At 42.3% G+C, this 20238-nt stretch overlaps 3 protein-coding genes across 5 annotated transcripts; 2 read left to right on the top strand and 1 right to left on the bottom strand.

The window, feature by feature from the left end:
* Window positions 1-94: 94 nt before the first annotated feature.
* On the bottom strand, window positions 95-6221 carry LOC135554218 (ADP-ribosylation factor-binding protein GGA1-like). 2 transcript variants are annotated; one of them, XM_064986371.1, is made up of 17 exons: window positions 5934-6221; window positions 5268-5352; window positions 4602-4677; window positions 4345-4443; window positions 4132-4255; window positions 3928-4028; window positions 3700-3780; window positions 3201-3338; window positions 2992-3073; window positions 2768-2881; window positions 2487-2630; window positions 2318-2391; window positions 1954-2144; window positions 1459-1664; window positions 1200-1234; window positions 1007-1117; window positions 95-872 (listed from the first exon to the last, which is right to left on the bottom strand). In XM_064986371.1, exons 1-17 carry the CDS (start codon window positions 6097-6099, stop codon window positions 762-764), a joined length of 1938 nt encoding a protein of 645 aa, XP_064842443.1. In that variant the 5' UTR covers window positions 6100-6221; the 3' UTR covers window positions 95-761. The 2 variants fall into 2 exon arrangements, with proteins under 2 accessions (XP_064842443.1, XP_064842442.1); XM_064986370.1 differs by having other exon boundaries at window positions 1200-1369.
* Window positions 6222-6228: 7 nt separating this feature from the next.
* Window positions 6229-12810, top strand: LOC135554216 (MICAL-like protein 1). 2 transcript variants are annotated; one of them, XM_064986368.1, is made up of 15 exons: window positions 6229-6896; window positions 7693-7741; window positions 7880-8021; window positions 8131-8225; window positions 8389-8513; window positions 8616-9172; window positions 9355-9397; window positions 9489-10629; window positions 10945-11046; window positions 11141-11267; window positions 11407-11497; window positions 11620-11693; window positions 11831-11945; window positions 12054-12097; window positions 12257-12810. In XM_064986368.1, exons 1-15 carry the CDS (start codon window positions 6754-6756, stop codon window positions 12376-12378), a joined length of 2970 nt encoding a protein of 989 aa, XP_064842440.1. In that variant the 5' UTR covers window positions 6229-6753; the 3' UTR covers window positions 12379-12810. The 2 variants fall into 2 exon arrangements, with proteins under 2 accessions (XP_064842440.1, XP_064842441.1); XM_064986369.1 differs by having other exon boundaries at window positions 10948-11046.
* A 448-nt stretch (window positions 12811-13258) lies between these two features.
* On the top strand, window positions 13259-16322 carry LOC135554228 (DNA-directed RNA polymerases I, II, and III subunit RPABC2). Its single transcript, XM_064986390.1, has 5 exons — window positions 13259-13416; window positions 13762-13831; window positions 14122-14252; window positions 15030-15101; window positions 15208-16322. Exons 1-5 carry the CDS (start codon window positions 13397-13399, stop codon window positions 15296-15298), a joined length of 384 nt encoding a protein of 127 aa, XP_064842462.1. The 5' UTR covers window positions 13259-13396; the 3' UTR covers window positions 15299-16322.
* The last annotated feature ends 3916 nt before the right edge of the window (window positions 16323-20238 follow it).

The following is a 20238-nucleotide window of genomic DNA, read 5'->3' on the forward strand; positions in this document are numbered from 1 at the left end:
AATATTTCCAGAGTTGTATTGGAGATGCCTGGTGGAACGTGCTTGGGAGACTCAAGCCTTTGAGGAAAGAGTGATTCAGCAAGACAACTTGACAGACATTCATCTTTCTTTAAAACAGATTTCTTCCCGGAATAGGTCATCTATGAAGCAGCAAGGAGTAGACATATGCAATGGATCAAATGAGTAACAGGTAAAACCGACAAACTATCCAAATGGACATGATAGTGAAAACAAACCTTAAATAGGCACAAATGGCAGATTAAATAGGATTTAGAATGTCTAATTCTACATGACAATGATATCAGGCAAACCATTCTCCATGCATTATCATTATCACAGTAAGAAACCCTGGGAGCATGGTGGGGTAAACACAAACTCAACAGTAATCCAGCAGGATAGTCTACAGCTGTATAAAAAGAATGAGACAAGGATTTAAAAAATGAGCCTTCCCCAAAGGGTCCATTGCATGTCTCCCGGAGCATGAAAGTAAACAAATAGGTTGTCCTTCATTCATAGAATTTATACTATTTGTTAAAAACAAGACATGGCTGTGACACACGGTCTGCTGTGCAATAGTTCGAGGTACGTTTGAAAGCAGACAAATAAAGTTCTGTAAAGCTGCACAGAGGACAATACTCTAAATCATAAAGCGAACACCCAGTTGAGATTACCTTGCTTAGCCAATCAATAGAAGCATTTTTAAAAAGCAAGGTTTCTGCAGTGTCTGAGTGAGATGCCACATCTTGTCAATCTGTTGAATGTTACAGATTGCCCCATGTGTCTGAAGGTGGAAACTGGGCTACAACTCCTCTTTCATCATGGTCTTCCTCTCCTAGCATGAAGGTTAGCTTGTATTGCAACCGCACCTTCTCCTGGAAAAGAAGAGAATTGAGGGTTGCAGAAATCTATTTGGCTTCATAGTTTATAATTACAAGAAAATGTTCATGTAGGGGATGCCACAGAGGTATATAACAGGCCTTCAATGAGTGCCTACACAGTCTAGTACCTTGTGAGGGTTGGCCAGCAGCAGGACCTGTGTGATGGCAGCAGGTGGGAGGATTGGGTTGAAGGCTGGAAGCTCTGTTCCTGATGGGGGCTGTAGCTTCACTCTCATTGTCTACAACAGAGGTCATGATGTCAACCCTATACTGACAATGGAACTGAAGGTGAAAAAGGCAGATTAAGAGACGAGGTCTTACGTCAGGGACAGAGGGCTGAAAGAGGATGTTGCTGACTGGAACCGGGGCGGAGGAGAGCATGGAGATGATCACCACCAGCACATCAGTAAGAGAGGGCGGAGTGTTACGTGCAAAGTGGAAGAGCACCCGCAAACTGTGGCTATCAAACACTGTCACAGGCAACAGGCTGCCTGGTTACAACAAAGAGTTTAAAACACTGTTCAAATGTGATGCACTATTAGCATAGCAAGTAGATACTAAAAATATTATAGATACTTACTGGTCTTAATGGACTCAAGTGGCACAAAAACATCTGTCAGTGTCATTTCTATAGGGGGAATGACTGTGTGAACCGGAGAGGTGTCCAACAACCTATCACCTTGGAGAGCCACCAGGTGCTCAGGGGAGAAGGCCGGGATAGGACTTGGATTAGTTCCAGATTTGTTTTGGAGATCTCGTAGAGTAGGTTTGAACGGAGGCTTGTCCCTGAAAATAGATAAAGGTACTACATAAAAGGTTGAACACGGTTGCTGAGTGTCTGTCATGTTGTTTTAACAAGTTGGCATGGTCAGCACCTCATGATCCTTCATATATGGTTTCGCTTCTTCATATATTGTTTTGCTTCTACAGCACTTGAAGTGACTTCAAATCGTAATGAATACAGTGGTCCATCAATACTGTACTAAGCAACATAACTGGCAGACTAACTAACACGGATACTTGACACAAACATCTCCTGCGGTGTAACACCATCCCATAGTGAAGGGTTAGTTACCATTTGACCTGCAGGCCCTCTGGAGGTAGGGACTGCTGTAGCAGCTTCTTCCCCAGCAGATCCAACTCATCTAAGGCTGAGCTTCCAGACGTGGCTCCAGTAGAAAGAGGCTGGGTGAAGGGGAACCGATCTGGACTCAGTAGTACACTAGGCGCTGCTGGGATATCAGTAATATCCACACTGTCGGAAGACTGTTGCAAAGAAAGCGACACCACGTGTAAGACACAGACAGTACACTTGTTGAGGTATAATCATGAACCTGCCTAAGTAATGGTGATCTATCAAGCTAAAAGGGACTCAATGAATTTGGTGTTAACGGAATATTATGCATTATGTCTCACTGTTTGAAGTCCTCAGTTCTCACCTGGAAAGAGTCCCAGGCGGTAGAGTCCTCAGGCTGGGAGGCCAGGTTGGAGGTGTGGGTCCCCTCACTCAAACCTGGGAAAATTAGGCAGTCAACCACAATTAACACACACAACATGGAAGTAGCAGAGGTCCTGGAAGACTTGATGTAATATGCTGTCTGCCCTTACCCAGTGACATTAGCTCATCGTCAAGAAGACTGATGCCCATCTCCTGAGAGGGAGCATTTAGGCTGTCTGTTGGAGTGGGGAATTCTGGGTAGGAAGGAGGTGACGTGTCCAATCCCGATAGATCAAGTAGCGCCACACTACTTCCTGGAAGAGATAAGTGTACAGAGGAAATCTTTAACCCATGCATGTAATCATATACTCTAGTCCCATCCTACCAAGGTTGTGTCAAGTGACGCGATCGTCCCTATGGATGCATGTGTCATTGACCCATTGTTGCTCACCTGTGAGCCTTCGCGTATTAGCTGAGTTGTTCCCGTTCACCACCTCTCCCTTCACCTGCTGCCTGTACAGGTTGATGACCTGAGTCAGGCTGTCGTTGGCCTGGAGGATCTCCGCTGCCAAACACACACACACACTTGTAATATACTGTATATCGTCACCCACATATTCTTCTCTCTCTGTGCACCATACACTTAAACACATTGAGGAGAGTCTGAAACCTCACCCAGAGCCTCATCATTGTCCTCTGTATCACTGGCCAGTCTGAACAATGTGGGTCTCATCTTCTCACAGCGCTGGTACAAGTCCTAAACACACAAATACACACTATCAAATGTCTGTATCTGCATGTAGTGCTTTGTATACATCATATATAGGTGATGCTGTTATGGCACTGTGGGAGGGGTCTCTGGCTTGTGTAAAGGTGCCACAGACCTGGATGAGCTCTGCATTGCTCTGTGGGTTGGTGGTCCGGTCATAGTCCTCCAGCAGCTGAGTCAGTAGGCTGACACTCTCATTCACATCCTGGATGGCGTTCACACGCTTGGACAACTTCTCCGCCCGCTTCTGGTCCTGAGACACACACACAGGTCAGGAAGATGAAACCAGGGAGGGAGGAGGGGGAAGAAAAGTATCCTTTGTCCCTAAATTAAAGGAGTCGCGAAAGCACTGAATGATTCTGACAAGGAGACCACCCCTCAGGGCAGAGCGCACACTTTCTCACTCAGTCCCCTTACATGACTAGAAAAGTACTAAAGCACTTGAGCATTCACTTTCTCTCCCATACTAACACACACACACACACACACACACACACCAGATAATACAGTTCACACTGTGCGATATGATGTACATCTCCGTATTACTGTAATGAAACAGCCTATATATCTACTTTATTCATACATTTAGGTGAGCTTGAGAAAAGAGACTGTACCTCCTGCACCATTTCCTGGATCAGTTTGTTGGCTGCTTTCAGGTCCTCAGGGTGAGTGCTGTTCAACAGGCGAGTCAGTGTCTACCAAGACACCAGGGAGGAGGAAGACTTTAAAGTTAGGGGGAGGGGTAGTAAATGGAGTGGAGAATGCATGGTGAATCACATTTGTAATGCAAAATTTGGAGAAACAAACAAGTTATATATGTCTTTTGTTTAACAATACCTTACCTTTGACTTCTCCTCATCCTCAAATATGGCATTTTTTGGTCTGGGAGGTGGAAGCAGGAGGAGTTTGTCAGCTGGAAGAACTGGGTCCTGTTTGACAATGCCTGGTTAAAAAAACACAAACCAAGGTAAACATAACAATAACAACAGCTGTTCGTCCATCACCATCATAGCTACACTGCAGTCACTAAATATAGAGCAGCTCACCCTGTTTTTTAAGCATCTGGTAGGCATCAGCGATCTTTGCCTCGTCAGGCAGCCCAAGTGTCCAACTATAGATGAGCTCCAACACCTTCTTCTTCACTGGCTCTGGAGCCCGGGTGCCGAGGTACTGAGGGAGAGAGCAGGAGCATGCTGAGTGAGAGCTTATCCAATTTTAACATACTTGCTCAGTGAAAGGCACAGAGAGACAATCATTACCTTTGGAGAGACCACTTTGATGAGCTCATTGAGGAAGCGAAACTTGCCCACCTCACTGTGGAACCTTTCCCCACAGCTCTTCATGCAAGTCTCCAGCACCTGGTTGTACACACATCACAAGTGAGTCACACAATTAGTTTCTTCAATATGAATGTAGACACACACACACACACACACACACACACACACTACACAGAAGGCTGTCAATTGGATTGGCTCGGATTCCTGTTACAACACACTGCCATCACTCAACTCACCATGAGTGTCTGCATGGCCTCCCACTCCTGAGGTGATTGGATCTTGTGAGCCAGTAGCCTAGTGGCCAGCTGGGGTCTGAAATGGAAAATAAAGAGTTTGATGTGGCTGAAGTTGGCAGCAGATCTATCTACCATTGACTATTGTATGACATGCAATTTTACCTCTCCCTCTACTCTAGACAACACATCATTTTTGGGGGATTGACACAAATGTCAGCACAGGGTCAGTGTCAGAAATCTTAAATGTGGAATATGATGAAATCGCTCTGCCATTTCCTGGTTGCAAAAATTCAAAGTTTACCTAACTTCAGTTTAAGTGGCAAAACAATCAATGTATAGTATAGAGAATCATTATACCATCTAAGAAATATATTTCCAAGAACTACAAATATTGTATATTATATGAAGCTGGTGTACAAAACCAAAAGTACGAAATGTAGGAATGGGACGCATGTAAATAGCACACACAGAACAAATCTACCACTTCTTAGACTTGCTTTCCATGAGAATGACAGATCTATAACTCGCATTCCTATGTGCATTTGGAGATATCCCAAAAAGTTCCATATTGCAGCTTTAAGTAACAAACATGTACTCAGTACAGCTACTCCCGAGAGGTGAAAACATAGTGCTAAGACATGTACATGTTATGAGACACTGACATACCCCTCCAAATCATTGTTGAGCTGGTCACAGAAGGCCTGGATGCTGTCCCAATCTGTGTCTCTGTTCAGTGGGTTTGTGGCCTTGTCTAATGGGAGAATTAAGGAAATTGGGGGAAAGGGAAATTAAGGTTAATCTGAATATTTTTCGATAGTGACACATATCCATGTTTATTTCAGGGAACTGTCAAACATGGCGATGAACATCAATCAACTGTTGCAGAACTGTTTTAAAAACAGATAATAGCAAGTACTTTTGCTTTCCAGCAGTACTTTGGACACGATTTTGCAAAAGACTCCAACTCCAGTTCTCCCACTGACCGAGTGAGCTAGGCTTCCTGCATTTGACAGCAGACTGTCACATAGCTAAGCGTATAGTCACTGGCAGGATATGAATTCACGATAGTTGGCTTGCTGGTTCCCGTATCTAGCAAGAATTAGATGCATTATCTCTAGTCTAGATGGTTCTGGGAATCTATCTGGCTAGCTAGTTAGCTTTACAGCTGGCTAGCTTGCTGTTTATGAGAGGTCTAACGTCACAGTCCCTCTCAGTTTGCACCTTGATTTTGCTTAAACTGTCATCTCGGTCAATTGCAACACGGTCATTTTTCCAAGGATGCATGCTCCAATAGCTCTCTATACAACCTAAATAACTTTTTAAAAGACTTACTGATACGTGCCTCCAAACTGTCCGTGTCAGGCGACGCCGCCATCACTACCGGAATTCTCTTTACCATGAACGTGTCTCGCGAGGGACAACTTTGAGAGCTCCCCTTCTCTCCTCCCCAACAGTGATGGGTGGATGATGGACACGATGGCAGCTGGCACTGGCGCATAGAATATAAAACACAGAAAAAAAGTTATCATACTTTCTAATGAACCTTCTCGATCATACTATAGTTGTTTATTGCAAACCTGTGCAGACAGTGCAAGCAGTTTCAGATTTCTACCGGTTTTCTCTACCATCTAGCGGCACAAAGGTGTACTGCTGTACATGTGTGTAGTCAGTGCAGTTACCGTGTGGTACAGTAACGGGTTTGTTTTGGTGTTTATTCTGTGTGATCAACTCTTCGGGGTAGTACATTATCTCGGAAAGCCAAGATCGCTAAACAACGTAACGCATTTATGAAAATGTAACCCAAAAGTGATTCGAACGAAAAAAATACCTGAGTGAAGAGATTTATTGTTGTGTCAACATTTTACAGAAAATCAACCCGCGAAAGTGGACGTTGCTCGCTATTTTCTACTTCATGGATCTACTTCGCTGAGATTAGAGACTTTTGGGGAACAACACATTGGAAGCAAGTTACAGTGAAGTCTCATAGGGTTTCTCAGTAAAAACAATGTTGGACTTGGTCGACAAAATATAGCCAACAAGCTAACGTAGCTAGTGAGTGTGCTAAACAGGGTTGAATATCCAGGATCTGACAGGTTGAGGTTGAAGTGGTTGTTGACTTTCTCAATTTAACATGGGAGAATGAAATTCTATCATGGGGTCATTGAAAGCTTTACAAGAATGGTGTCGCATAAAATGCGAAAATTACCCCAATGTGGAGATAAGGAACATGTCTTCTTCATTCAGAGATGGATTGGCGTTTTGTGCCATTATCCACAAACACCGACCTGATTTGATGTAAGTATATAAAATAAATTAGAATAAGAATGTGAACTCCCCTGTGAGCGTCCCCATCCTCTTTACTACTGTGGGCCAACACTGGCACCCAGTCTCCCACAGCCCCAGTCAGTGTGTTGTATGCGAGTACATTGTTGACAGTAGGCCTATAGGACTCAGTTCCTGCCTGTCCTTAGGCTGATCCAGAGCGGCTGGCAAACTAATCTGTGGCTGTAGCAGGGACCTGAATCCTGTCACAGTGGATTTGTCTGCCCTGATACACGGAACCACAGCATGGCCTAAGCTCCAAGTTAACTCTCCTTAATCTTCCTCTATCCTTTCCTCTCCCCCCTCCATTCTTTAATGGAAACGTCTATAATGTTAAACATGTAAAGTGTGGTGTGCCACAGGGCAGCTCTCTTGGCCCTCTACTTTTTTCTATTTTTACTAATGACCTGTCACTGGCATTAAACAAAGTCTGTGTGTCTATGTATGGGGATGATTGAACCCTTCATGCGTCAGCAACCGCAGATAGTGAAATCGCTGGAACGCTGAACAGAGATTTGCAGTCAGTTTTAGAATGGTTGACCAGTAATAAACTAGTCCTGAACATCTCTAAAACTAAGAGCATTGTATCTGGTACCAATCACTCCATAAATTCTAGACCTCACCTGAATCTGATAATGAATAATGTGGTTGTTGAGCAAGTTGAGGGGACTCAATTACTTGGTGTTACCTTGGATTGTAAACGGTCATGGTCAAAACATATTGATTCCCATCATTTGTATCACATAGTACTATTCTGCTTTTGCTCCAGAGACTTCAACTCCCTCTCCAAAGATAACGTTTATGAAAACAACCATCTGGTGAGTTTTACATAATTATGTTTTACCTGCAAGCATGCCTAACTGTCTCAATGCATGTTTATGTTCATACATTGCACTACATCTGTTTATATTGGCCTATCTGTCTGGCATTTCATTATTGATCCCCTCTCCTACCAGGCATTTGAGGTTGCACAGTCAAAGCTGGGAATCCCTGCATTGCTGGATGCTAAGGACATGGTGTCCACAGAGGTGCCAGACCGGCTAAGTGTCATCACTTACCTCTCCCATTACCACCACTGCTTCAACAAGAAGTCTCATGGTGTGTGGCTAAATTGTGTCATAGTCAAATTGGGAAAACAGCACATGGTTGCTTCCACCTGTGTTTGTCAAATGTGTGTGTATTCAAAGTGTTCATTTTTACTAAGCAGCCGGTCCAGCCAGTTTGAAGACGCCATATGTCGCAGAGTGCTCCAGTCACTCCCAGACACAACCTGACTCTCTTGGAGGTTTGCAGCCTGCCAAGGTAATGTAATAAAGTTGTTATGAAGCCATTTTTATTTGAAATTTTTATTACCTAATCTCAACTCTGTCCACAAAGTTATTTATCTCAATCTCCTCTTTCTTCCCAAATTCTCACATTTCTTCTTCTTTACTGTTGCCATTGGCTGACCTCCCCTGCTCAACAGTCAAGGACAGAGGAGCGATCCAACAGTGGCAGGCTATGCAGCGTTTGTGCCTCCTGCATGAAGCACGTCCACCTGGTGCAGAGACATCTCACTGAGGGGAAACTCTACCACCGCAGCTGCTTCAGGTAACACTACTGCTCAGAAGGCAATGCTATCCTTATCTGCAGACAGTGAAATATAATCTGTGATTTGTGTCCCTCTCATGTCATCCTGTGTTTCTCTTTCAGATGCAGTGTGTGCAGCAGCACTCTCTTACCAGGGTCTTACAAAGAGGGGAGTGCAGTTGGCTCCTTGGTCTGCACCCACCACTTGACAGCCAGTCAAAATGCCCACCCCGACGACAGTAAACAAACTGGATCAATAGAGAATCTAGAGAATCTGCCCAAATTTAATGAGCAGGAGGTGACACTATCTCAGGGTGGATTAACAGACCACCCCGATCTCTCTCATTTAATTGGAAAAACAGACTCAGATGAGACAGTTCTTTTTGGAAGAGGAGGGACAGAGACGGAGGGAGGTGAGAGAAAGACAAGGCACGACACACTCAAGAAGCCAATGCCACCCCGTCCTCCAAAGCCTACTGTAGAAGAGGGAAAGCTTGAAGAAGCAGGGACACGGCCCATTCAAACAACCAAAACACTCATTGTAACACCAGACAGCGATTCGGCTTCTGCAAGCCCTGGACGGCCAGTTCCTGCACCCAGGCGGGTGTTAGACTCCACCCCTCCTCGTCCTGCACCTAGAACCCGTCCACCTAAAACCATGGACAGCCCCCTTGTTTCTAGTGAGTAAGACTAACTACCGACTCCAGCTTCTCAATTCTGACCTCACTTTACGACTGTATGAAGAGTATGTCCTTGTTATCAGAATATTTCAGTACACTCAATTCTGTGTAGACATCCCATCTTCTCCTCATTTCAAACATATCCACTAAATGTTTCACTACCCATCTCCCTCTCTCTGCAGGTTACCCAGTTGATAATAAAACCTTACCCAATCCTTCTCGCAGGTAAGTTTGTTCATCAGACATAACACATGATGTAACTTTGAGTAGAATTGTCCAATTAATGCCTATTTATTTCTTTCACTTTTGACATCAGGTTTGGCCAACCCAGTGGGCCCCGTAAACCCAAAGACCCACCGTGGCTGGAGCTTGTCCAGCCAGGGCCCTGGCCAAAGCTTCCCCCTGCCCCGCCCCCTAGTATGCCCAAGCCCCCACGCTCAGGCTCTATACCCTCCCTCAGAGGCAGTTGGTACAGAGCGAGAGAACCCCCTCCCAACCCCTTTGGGGAGTTTGAGGATGAGGAGGCTGATGATGATTACACCGGGGAAGAGAACACAATGAGTGGTGCTGAAGGCCAAGCACAGCCCTCAATGGTAACCAGCCAGACATGGTGTGGTACCAGTCAGTTAGCTGAAGCAGCCAGCTCATATTGCCAAGCTGATTTAGAGGACACATCCAGAGAAGTTGACAAGTCTAGTATTGCTGGAGCGGATGACGCAGTAAATTTACATGAAATTGCTAATGCACCAGAGAAAGAAAGTTTAGCTGAAGCAGGATGCTCACTTCCTGTATCTAATTTAGCTGAAGAACCTTGTTCAATTGGTATATCTGAGTCAGCTGATGTTGGTGGGATAGCTAACATGGCTGAAACAGCTGGCGCACTTGATGTATGTAATTTAGCAGATGTTGGAGAATCAACCAACTTGTCCAAAGCAGCTAGTTCACTTGGTTTGTCTAATTTGACTGAAGCTAAAACCACAAGTTCATCTTACTTGGCTGAGGCTGCTAGTTCCCTTGATGAATCTAATCTAGCTGAAGTAGCCAGATCACACAGTGTATCTGGTCTAGCTGGAGCTAGTGGGTTCGGAGGTTTAGTTGGAGCAGTTAGTGCACCTAACATATCTAATTTAACTGAAGAAGCTAGTTCATATGGTGTTTCTGAAGCTTCTGCCGGTTCACTTAGTGTGTCTAATTTAGCTGGAGCTGATAGCATATGCAGTGTAACTGGAGCACCAAAGGCTCTTGGCAAATCAGATATAGCCCAGAGCCTCTCTTTGCCCAAAAGTGTGTCTGTGCCCGCAATCTTCACTAGTTTAACCTGTACTCAAAGTCACACCCCACCAACCTTGTCAACCAATGGAGCAGCAGCCAGTCCCTCCCTGCTCAGACCCCCATCGCTCCCTAGTGTGTCTGAAGTGAGGGACTCTAGCCAGGTGCCCACCCCCTCTCACAGTAAGGTACGGTATAATGCTGCTCTTTAGTCTCCACTCATATCTATGTCACAGCTCAACCTGCCCAAAATACAGAACATATGGGCTTGTATTACACAACACATAAGTATTATGCAAAGATATCAGGTTAAGTGAGTTTCAGACTGAAACTATTTTCCAATATGTTTAACATAAAAGACAACATGTTTTTCTAAGATTCCTGCATAACAACATCGTCCCTATACTGTAGGTTATAGCCTACTCGAGATAGCTGCTTGGACTGTGTGTGCTTGAATATTACAATTATGGATTTCACAGAAATGTCTTCAATCTCCAATTTAGCAGGTGTGCAAGGAGAACCCTTTCAATCGTAAAGTCTCCCCCTCTGAGTTCCCCAAATCCAAGCCTGCCCCTGGACATGGCTTCCCCCTCATCAAGAGGAAGGTGAGAGGATATCTCAGTGTAATGGAATTAACCCATTATCCAGTGTTTTCTCCAAATCAGAACAGTCCCCTAGTACACATGCATGTCTCCTCAGGTGCAGACAGACAACTATGCCCCAGTGGAGGAGCTGCAGGGGGAGCTGGGGGAGCTGGAGAAACGAATGGACAGGCTGGAGCTGAGAGGGGTGGAGATGGAGAGAAGCTTGAGAGACTGCCAGAATGGTGAGTGTCTGTAGTTGTACGTGTCTGTGGTGTGCTTATTATTAACATCCAAATAATTCTTCCGGTTATCATATAAATTGTTGTTGTGAGAGATGAATTGTTATTGATCAGACTAGTGTCATCCACCTGTTTGTTTCAGACCAGGAAGAGGAGGACATGTTGGTGGACTGGTTCACTCTAATACATGAGAAACACATGCTTGTGCGCAGAGACGCAGAGCTGGTATACATGTAAGTGCACTGACCTGAAATGATATCAAAGCAAGACAGCGCCTCCATAACACCTTTATTATCTCTGCTTATTTTATTATTCCCAACATATGGACCTGATGTATTTGTATGTGCACTCCAAGGGCCAAGCAACAGAATTTAGAGGAGAGACAGGCAGACGTGGAATATGAACTGAGATGTCTTCTCAACAAACCAGGTGAGTGGCCAGTCTTCACACGACCCTCCCTCCAGTATCTACTACTCCTCAGCAATTATCAGTCTGCTATTACGTGTTGTTATTTGACTAATCTAATTGTTTGTCTCTCATCTCCTCCTCAATCATCATCCACCCAGAGTGTAAGTGGAGTAAGGATGACCGTTATAGGGACCAGCAGTTGATGGAGGAGCTTGTCACCATCATTGAACAGAGGAACCATATCATCAACAGCTTGGATCAGGACAGGCAAAGGTGCATGACAAACTCATAGATGAATACCAAGGGCCATTGATTCAGACAAATTTCATAAAGCAGATATGATGCTCTTGCTCATACCTACCAATGGTTTGTCTTTTTCAGGGAAGAAGAAGAAGATGCTCTGTTTTCCATGATCAAGAAGAAAGGTGAGGGGAAAGTATTTTCCTAGAGTGTTTATTTTGTTGTTTTTCCTGTTTTCTCGTGTCTGTTCACACTCTCTTTCATTCCTATTCCCTCAATACTACACCTCAGACTCCTTCATTTCTCAGAATTTGATCATGGTATCACTATTTCTCCCTCCTCAGATTTAAGAAAAGAGTCTGGGAAAGACCTGAAAACGTTAAGAGCAAAGTTCAAGCCCATGAAGATGCTGAAGATGCTGAGTCATAAAGATTCTAAGAGCAAAGGCTCTCTGAAGAAGAACTAAGTTGGACTCGGGCTCACCCTGTAAGGAAGGAACAAATAGGTCTATATTTGTTAACAAATACACATTGAGCCACAATGGAATGTCTCATAATTGTACAAAGAAATTAATGAAGATAACGGGTAAGAGATGGAGACTCTTGGACTGTGGATGAGAGTGGATAAGAATTAAGAGAAGCCTCTGATGCAGAGTACATGAATTTTCTTCCCAAGTGAAAAAAACTATCCCCATTACACCTCCCCATTACACTGCACTTTTTGTACAAGATGTGAATGCTCCTGTATTCCGTAAAGACTTCTTCAGCCTAAAATGAATTGCTGAAAATAATCATTCACTAATTAATGGGATGAAAAATACCTCCTTTAAACATTTATTTTTGCAGTTCAACTTTGTTAAATTATATTTAATAAAACATTGTACTTTGTATGAACAGAATGCATTTGTATGATCATAATCATTTGATAATGTTTCGATTTTAAATGTCTTTTTTTTATGTACCTCATACACATGCCTAATGTATATATATTTTTTAATTGTACAGGCTAATCAGGGTATTTACTACTCCAGATTGTGGTGATGCTTTCCATTGCCTGTACATTCTGATTGATTGGTCAAGTTCTTTGTGAGATTGAGATTCACACTGTATTCAGATTTTTGTTATTTATGTCTCACCAATGTGGGAATTAACCACTTCTTGATGATAGGTATTTTATCATGCTCAAAACTACATTATACGATCTAAAAATACATGTTTAGTTAGTATAATACATTTGGAAAAATAAACCTAAATATATTTTTTAATCTATATATATATATTTTTTAAATATCTCGTTCATGTGTTGAGTCGCTTTGCGGAACCATATATTATGGTGCAGTTGTTAGTCTATCAATCAAATTGACGCACCACGCAACCGGAAGTCGGTTAAACGGATTATATCTAGCTGTTAACAACAGCGTTTTGAAGTTCGCTATCTTTGTTTTTGAAAACACTTGTTTTTTTACCAAACTAAAGTAAGGGAACATGTCCGACAACGAAGGAGAGTAAGTATATAAGATATTGTTACCTAAAAAAAAAATGAAGTACAACAATGTGTGTCGCATGTCTTTTTAGTCTCGAGGTGGGGACCTTCCATGTTCCCCCAGTGATTTTTAGCTCAACGTTGTGACCTTTCATGTTCTCACTGCGAGAAAATGAAATTCCTGTGTGAACATGAAATCACTGGGAGAACATGAAAGGTTCCCACTTGAGACTATAAAGACATACGACACACAGATTGGTTAAGAACAACAAAACTGTCTTAAGTTAGCTCACGTTGCCTCCACACTCCACTGTTCACCTTTTAGTGTATTATTCTTTACACTTTACTCCTCTTGTTACCTCTGCAGTTTTGATGATGGAGACTTTGATGACGCTGAAGAGGATGAGGGATTGGATGACCTGGAAAACGTTGAAGATGTGAGTTTTCCACCTATTTGTTCTTACTTGTTAGCAAGGTATTAACTCTTAACGTTATCTGTAGTAAGCCTCATTGTATCTGGACAGATTTATAGTGTTTTAGTAATCTCTTGTGATCTGTCATATTTGTCTGATACTTTTTATTTCACGACAATCAATCCATTACTGTCTATCACCTAATCAATGTTCAACAATTTCATCACCAATTCAAACTCCATTTATAGAAATTCTCCCACCTGCTTCCTCTTTGCTCTCTCTGTCTGTTTATTGTTGTCCTGACCTGTTACTAGGAGGACCAAGAGAATGTGAAGATCCTGCCTGCAGGGGAGGGGTCACAGGCCAACCAGAAGAGGATCACAACCCAATACATGACCAAATATGAAAGGGCCAGGGTACTGGGGACACGCGCCCTCCAGATAGCGTGAGTACACCTCAGCAGTGTTGCAATACGCTAGGGAAGTGATACTCCTGCATCTTTTCAGAAATGTCTTTCTGCCCTTGAGTCCCTGTGAATATGGTCTATTAAAAAGAGCCCATGTCAAGCCTCTTAGCTGAGAGCTAGTAACCATCTATGGGTTTCTCAAATGAGCTTTTCGGAAGTTAATTATAATACGATAAAGAGATGCGCTTTATCGCCTACATGGCTGTAATGCATATGTATGAGTCCACCCATGTCTTGCCTTTACTCAAGACAATAATTTGTCTAAAGGTGTCTATCAACATAGAAAAAGAGAAACTAGGACTCAACTAGCTAAAAAGACAACCATAATACACATGACGACTGACTGCGTTCTAAACGATCAAATATGAAGATAAAGCTAGCTGTTTTGGTAAAGAATAATAACAAAACATTCCAAAGCCAACGTGAATCACATTACACCGTAATGTTTGAAGGAGCTTGGTGCCTACAGTATGTCTGACAAGATGTACAACAAAGGGAAGAAATGACAGCAGTGGACACGGAACATAAATTTCCTCCCGGGGGAATGCCGCGTTCCCAGCATATTACAACAGATGTTTATTTTTGCCACTACTACAGGTACCACTCACCTTGTGCTCTTGCCAAATTCTCTACCTCAGGTGTCAACTGTTAGTTTAGTTGGTGACAGGTAATCTGCTGAGTATGTGGAGGAATGTATAGTCTGATATCTCTGTCATGTTGTCTCTGTCACTATTCATAACTTTCTCTGTGATATAGCATGTGTGCCCCAGTCATGGTGGAGCTGGAGGGAGAAACAGACCCTCTGCAAATTGCCATGAAAGAGCTAAAGTAAGCTATGCTTAATCTCAGTTTTTTTCTAGTTTATGGTGGAAGTGTGATACTTGGAGAGTGCATGTTACTCTTCAGTATATGATTGAGTGTGTGACCGCTACAGGTGCAGGAAGATCCCCATCATCATCCGGCGGTACCTTCCTGATGGCAGTTATGAGGATTGGGGCTGTGACGAGCTCATCATCACAGACTGAGCCAGACCAAACCGGACTGGCAGGGCCAGACCGCCTCGCAACCCACTAGGCTGGTGTGAGTGCAAGCTTTTGTTCCAGCAAAGCATTAACACACCTTATTCAACTAGTCAGGGTCTATTTAAGACAAATATTGTGTGGTACTGCGTGGCTGGAACTAAAGCCTGCATACATACTGGTCCTTTGCTATAAAATCACCTACCCCTGCACTGGGCCAACCAGCTCTACGGGCAACCTGCAGAGAAGTCCTCAATTAATAAGACTTTTTACATTTTAGGCCTGTGACCTCTCCCACTGTATCGCCATTTATTTTGAAAGCATTGAAGCATATACAATATATGAAGTGAAAGTAGGGCTTCTAAGAGCTATGTACTTTTATTACAGCTGTCATTCACAAGGGAGAACTGTAACTCATGTCTACATTTACATTGTGTTAGGTAAAAGTTTAATTGTGTTTATGAATAGTTTTATGACGGGGAAGAGCAGTTGCTGTGGAAGAGCTCTTTGTTTTATTGTTGTGATTAAATTGTTTTGTAAGAAAGTACTTTTGTATAATTTCTTACCAACACAATTGGCTTTTTGCATGCATGTGACTTTTTTATAAGGTTTAGAGCCAAAAAATATTAGCTTTTTTTTCATGCAGAGTTAATTGCAAAACATCTGTAATTAAATATCTGTTACAAATGGTACAACTCACAAATGAATTTGAGTGAATAACTTGCTGAAACAGTTTCACCTATGCTCTGAGCAAAACGTCTTTAAATAATCCTCCCAAGAACTAAGATTTCTAAGAGCTCTGTGTCATATTTCTTAGATTTCAACATTTGTTTTTCTTGGAGGCTGGCTGAAGTACTGAGTCACACTGACATGACCCAAGCATAATTATAGACTGTGTTGTGCTGGATTTTACTGTATCAGTTGTGTGTCCTTTACTCTACCGTACAAAGCTTGTGCACCTAGTTCCTCTGAATTGTACACTTAGTACAGATAAAACACCTATCCAAATCACATGGATATGTTTTCACAACAGAGTCTGTGTTTTGTTTTCTCCAGTTTGAGTTCCACAGTTAAACAGCTCTTTTTTTTATATTATTGTGAAAGTTGTACCCATACCTCCCAATGATGGACAAATCCTGAAACTGACAGAACAAGTGAGAGGGTGAGAGCTATCTACATACACTCAAACAGACAAGCACAGTCAGTTCATTGTTTTAGTGGAACTGGGTTGTTACTGAGGCAACGAGCACTAGCCAAGGTTGGGAGAGGGTGCAGAAGAGGGACCCTTGCCCAATTAGCAGATTTGGTGTAAGGGGCCATTACACCCCAGTCTAGTTTTACTCTAGTCCTTAGTGGGCTGACATTCTCCTACAGGCTGAAGGAGTAGAAAGAAAGAAAGCTGTTGGAAAGAGAATGAGGGATATGCCCAGGTCAAGCAGGAAGAAAATAGATCTTCTCTGCCTTAGTCAACCAGTGCTGTGCAGTTTCTGGCCTGTCACGCTTTTTATAGGAAATCATCCACATTTATTTCTTAGCTATATTTTGTGTGATTTAACAGGTCCACGATGGGGAATGGCATTTGCGATAACTCTATGCTTGTTTTTTGGATCGCAACGAATTTGGAAGACTCCCTGCCTGAGGATGGCATGACATTCCTTTCATATGGAACCCAAGATCTTCACATGACCATTTCCTCAACCACAGAAAAGGGGGCATCGCTAGGGTAGATCCACTCTGATGGCGTACGTGCATAATGTCTGTCCTCTGCCCTGGGCCTACACTTACCTAACACCCTCCTTCTGTGTTCTCTTGTCCCCCCATTCACCTCTGCTTGGAAACTTCTGCCCATTTTTATACCCATTGCATGCAATGACACCATTTGAATCTCCTGCAGCATCCCTCTTTACCTCCATCATACAAGCATTTTGTCCACATCTCTATCTCTCTCGCTCCAGTTTTGGAATGTTTTAATCCCATTACAGTCCCAACCTGAGCAGGGAGGGGAGTTTGGGGATGGGTGGGGGTGCAGAGACTGTGCAGCCAGTATGAGAGTCCCTTTGTATCCCAGCAAAGCTACAGGCCAGGCAGTTATGGGTATGGCTCCCTCATTGCCCCGTTTCCCTCCACCCCCTGCTCCCTCTCAATGGCTCTCTTTGTCTTACCAAAGTATCACACAGCCGATTAAATAGAGGGAATTAGAGTCAGGCTTAACCCGCAACACACAATCACGGACATAGGCATATACATACATGATTTAAACTGCTGAGGTGCATGTAGTGGGACCAGTCAGAGCAGTGGACCATAGTGGGGTTCAGTGTTGTCTGTATGGTGCTGTGTAGCCTGTGAAAAGAACAGCAATATCCAGCAAAAGTGTTCTGTGCCTGGAGCTCATGGATGAGGGCTGCCATAGTTTTCAATATTCTGTAATCATACTCAGCCTAACTGAATTAGCCATGATCCTTTCCCTGAAATTACTTTTGTTAAGTCTACGACACAATGAATGAGTCACTGCAAGCTGTGATTACTGCTGTTGTTGCATCGCCTAGCTCAAGCCCTAACCCTAGCCTAATTATGTAATGTCAGGAAAATAAGAATATAATTCACATTGGCAAGTAGCATTTATGGTATATTGGAATTCAATGTTTGTTGTCCAATGTCATCTTACCTTTCTCAGGGTAGCCGGTATAAAAACATTAGTGGAGACAGACTTTTACAAAAGCAGAAAGAATACAGTTTTATTTAGTGTGAGAGAAATTCATTAGTCATCACGTCGCTAAGGTCTTGTTTCCGCTAGTATTTACAGGTTGTTTTGTTCTGCTGGCAACACTTACTGAGAAACACTTACTGAGAAAACACCAAAACAACAATAACAGATTGTTCAACACGGTGAAGAGAACCTGTTAACAGCTCATAAAAACATAATACCAGCAAATATAAATAATAATTGTAATAATTCATAAGAACAAGCAATTCCTAAAGCAAGACATAGGATCTAAAATGAAATGTCATGTGCTTCTTTCGCTCAAGGCATAATGTACAAAAATGGCCCAAAAGTAGTTCTGGGCCAAAAGGAAGCACTACCATTATTTGAAATAATAATATTGAAATCACATATATTAGAATAAAGTAAACATACAAGGTATTATTTCACATTACAAGATGAAGGGGCATCCAACGTTAACTACAGGTACTGTTATTTTGGAGTTGTCTCTTGGTACCTCTCTTTAGAAAATAACCCCTTGGATTGTTGCTACTCTGTTGCAAACAAGGGGTTGGTATTTCATGACATAAAGGCCAGTTTGCGATCTTACCCTCTGTAGACTCGAGAACTCATTCATGCATGCTGTTAATCACTCAATCTCAGGCAACTGTGTTTCTATGATGGCATTTCAGAAAAGCCATAAACAGGTAGCAAAAATGTTACAACAACTATCTACAAATCTAACATTTTACACTGAATACTGTACACTGAGTGCACAAAACAATAGGAACACCTTCCTAATATTAAGTTGCAGACCCTTTTTCTCTCAGAACAGCCTCAATTCTTCGGGGCATGGACTATAAGGTGTTGAAAGCTTTCTACATGGATGCTGTCCAATGTTGACTCCAATGCTTCCCACAGTTGTGTCAAGTTGGCTGAATGTCCTTTGGATGGTGGACCATTCATGATACACACGGGAAACTGAAACTGTTGAGCATGAAAAACCCAGCAACGTTGCAGTTCTTGACACATTCAAACCAGGGCGCCTGGCACCTACTACCATACCCCATTCAAAGGCACTTAAATATTTTGTCTTGCCCATTCACCCTCTCTGAATGGTACACATACACAATCCATGTCTCAATTGTCTCAAGGCTTAAAAATCCTTCTTAAACCTGTCTCCTTACCTTCATCTACACTGATTGAAGTGGATTTAACAGGTGACATCAATAAGGGATCGTAGCTTTCACCTGGATTCACCTGGTCAGGCTATGTCATGGAACGAGCAGGTGTTCCTAATGTTTTGTACACTCAGTGTATAGACACATTTTTAATGTCAAACGATTAAGAAAAATGTGAGGGAAGTGGTGCAGACTTTTCAGTGTAGTAAAACATTGGCAATATAATGACATTAATAGTAAAGATTCAAACAATGAAAATAATGTATTAGGTCTACTGAAGATACATACTTAATTACCTCAATTTTGGTTCATAAAAGATGATTATATAAAGTAATTATGTAGTATTGTCTTCTTATTCGCTATACCGTTTTGAAATGTTCTGTGTTAAAGAGACAATGCTGAATCAACATAATAGTCAGTGCCATGGAAAAAAAATATTGAGGTTGATAAATCAATATAGTGTTGAGGGTATGTCACCAAAGAGCTGTAATCAGGTCAGAAAAAAACATGTTGTACTTAATTCAACATCAATGTAGTACTGTAATACAGTGTCATACAGAGAGAAACAACTTAAATAATATTTTTCTCTTTCTTTAAAGTTTTGGTTTCAAAACTTTGGTCATTTTAATTTATAAAACAGATTTTCTGGACTGTATGCCCTTTGTTATAGATATACAGTATATTCCAATTACAACATAGGCAACTTATAGGCGCATTCTGTATGTCATTTAGCAGACAAATGTATCCAAAGTGACTTACTGTCATGTCAGCATACATTTTACGTATGCACGTGGAAATCGTAAGAAATGTGCCTCTGGGCCAATCACAGAATATGTCATTGATTATATATTGGATATTATGTTACATCATGTAATTAATCTGTTTTCAACATGCCTGAGATGTGGATGGATGGGCTTGCCAAACAGTTTGTCACTCTGTACTGTTGACATCTTTACATCATAAAACCATTTCAAAGATAAGCCTCTAGATTTAAATACGGATTTGATTTATTCTCTCTTTCTGACCCTAAAAAATAGGATCCAACCCTCTGAGTACTCAACAAT

This window comes from Oncorhynchus masou, chromosome 14 (genome assembly GCF_036934945.1).
Source record: "Oncorhynchus masou masou isolate Uvic2021 chromosome 14, UVic_Omas_1.1, whole genome shotgun sequence".
Lineage (NCBI taxonomy): Eukaryota > Metazoa > Chordata > Actinopteri > Salmoniformes > Salmonidae > Oncorhynchus > Oncorhynchus masou.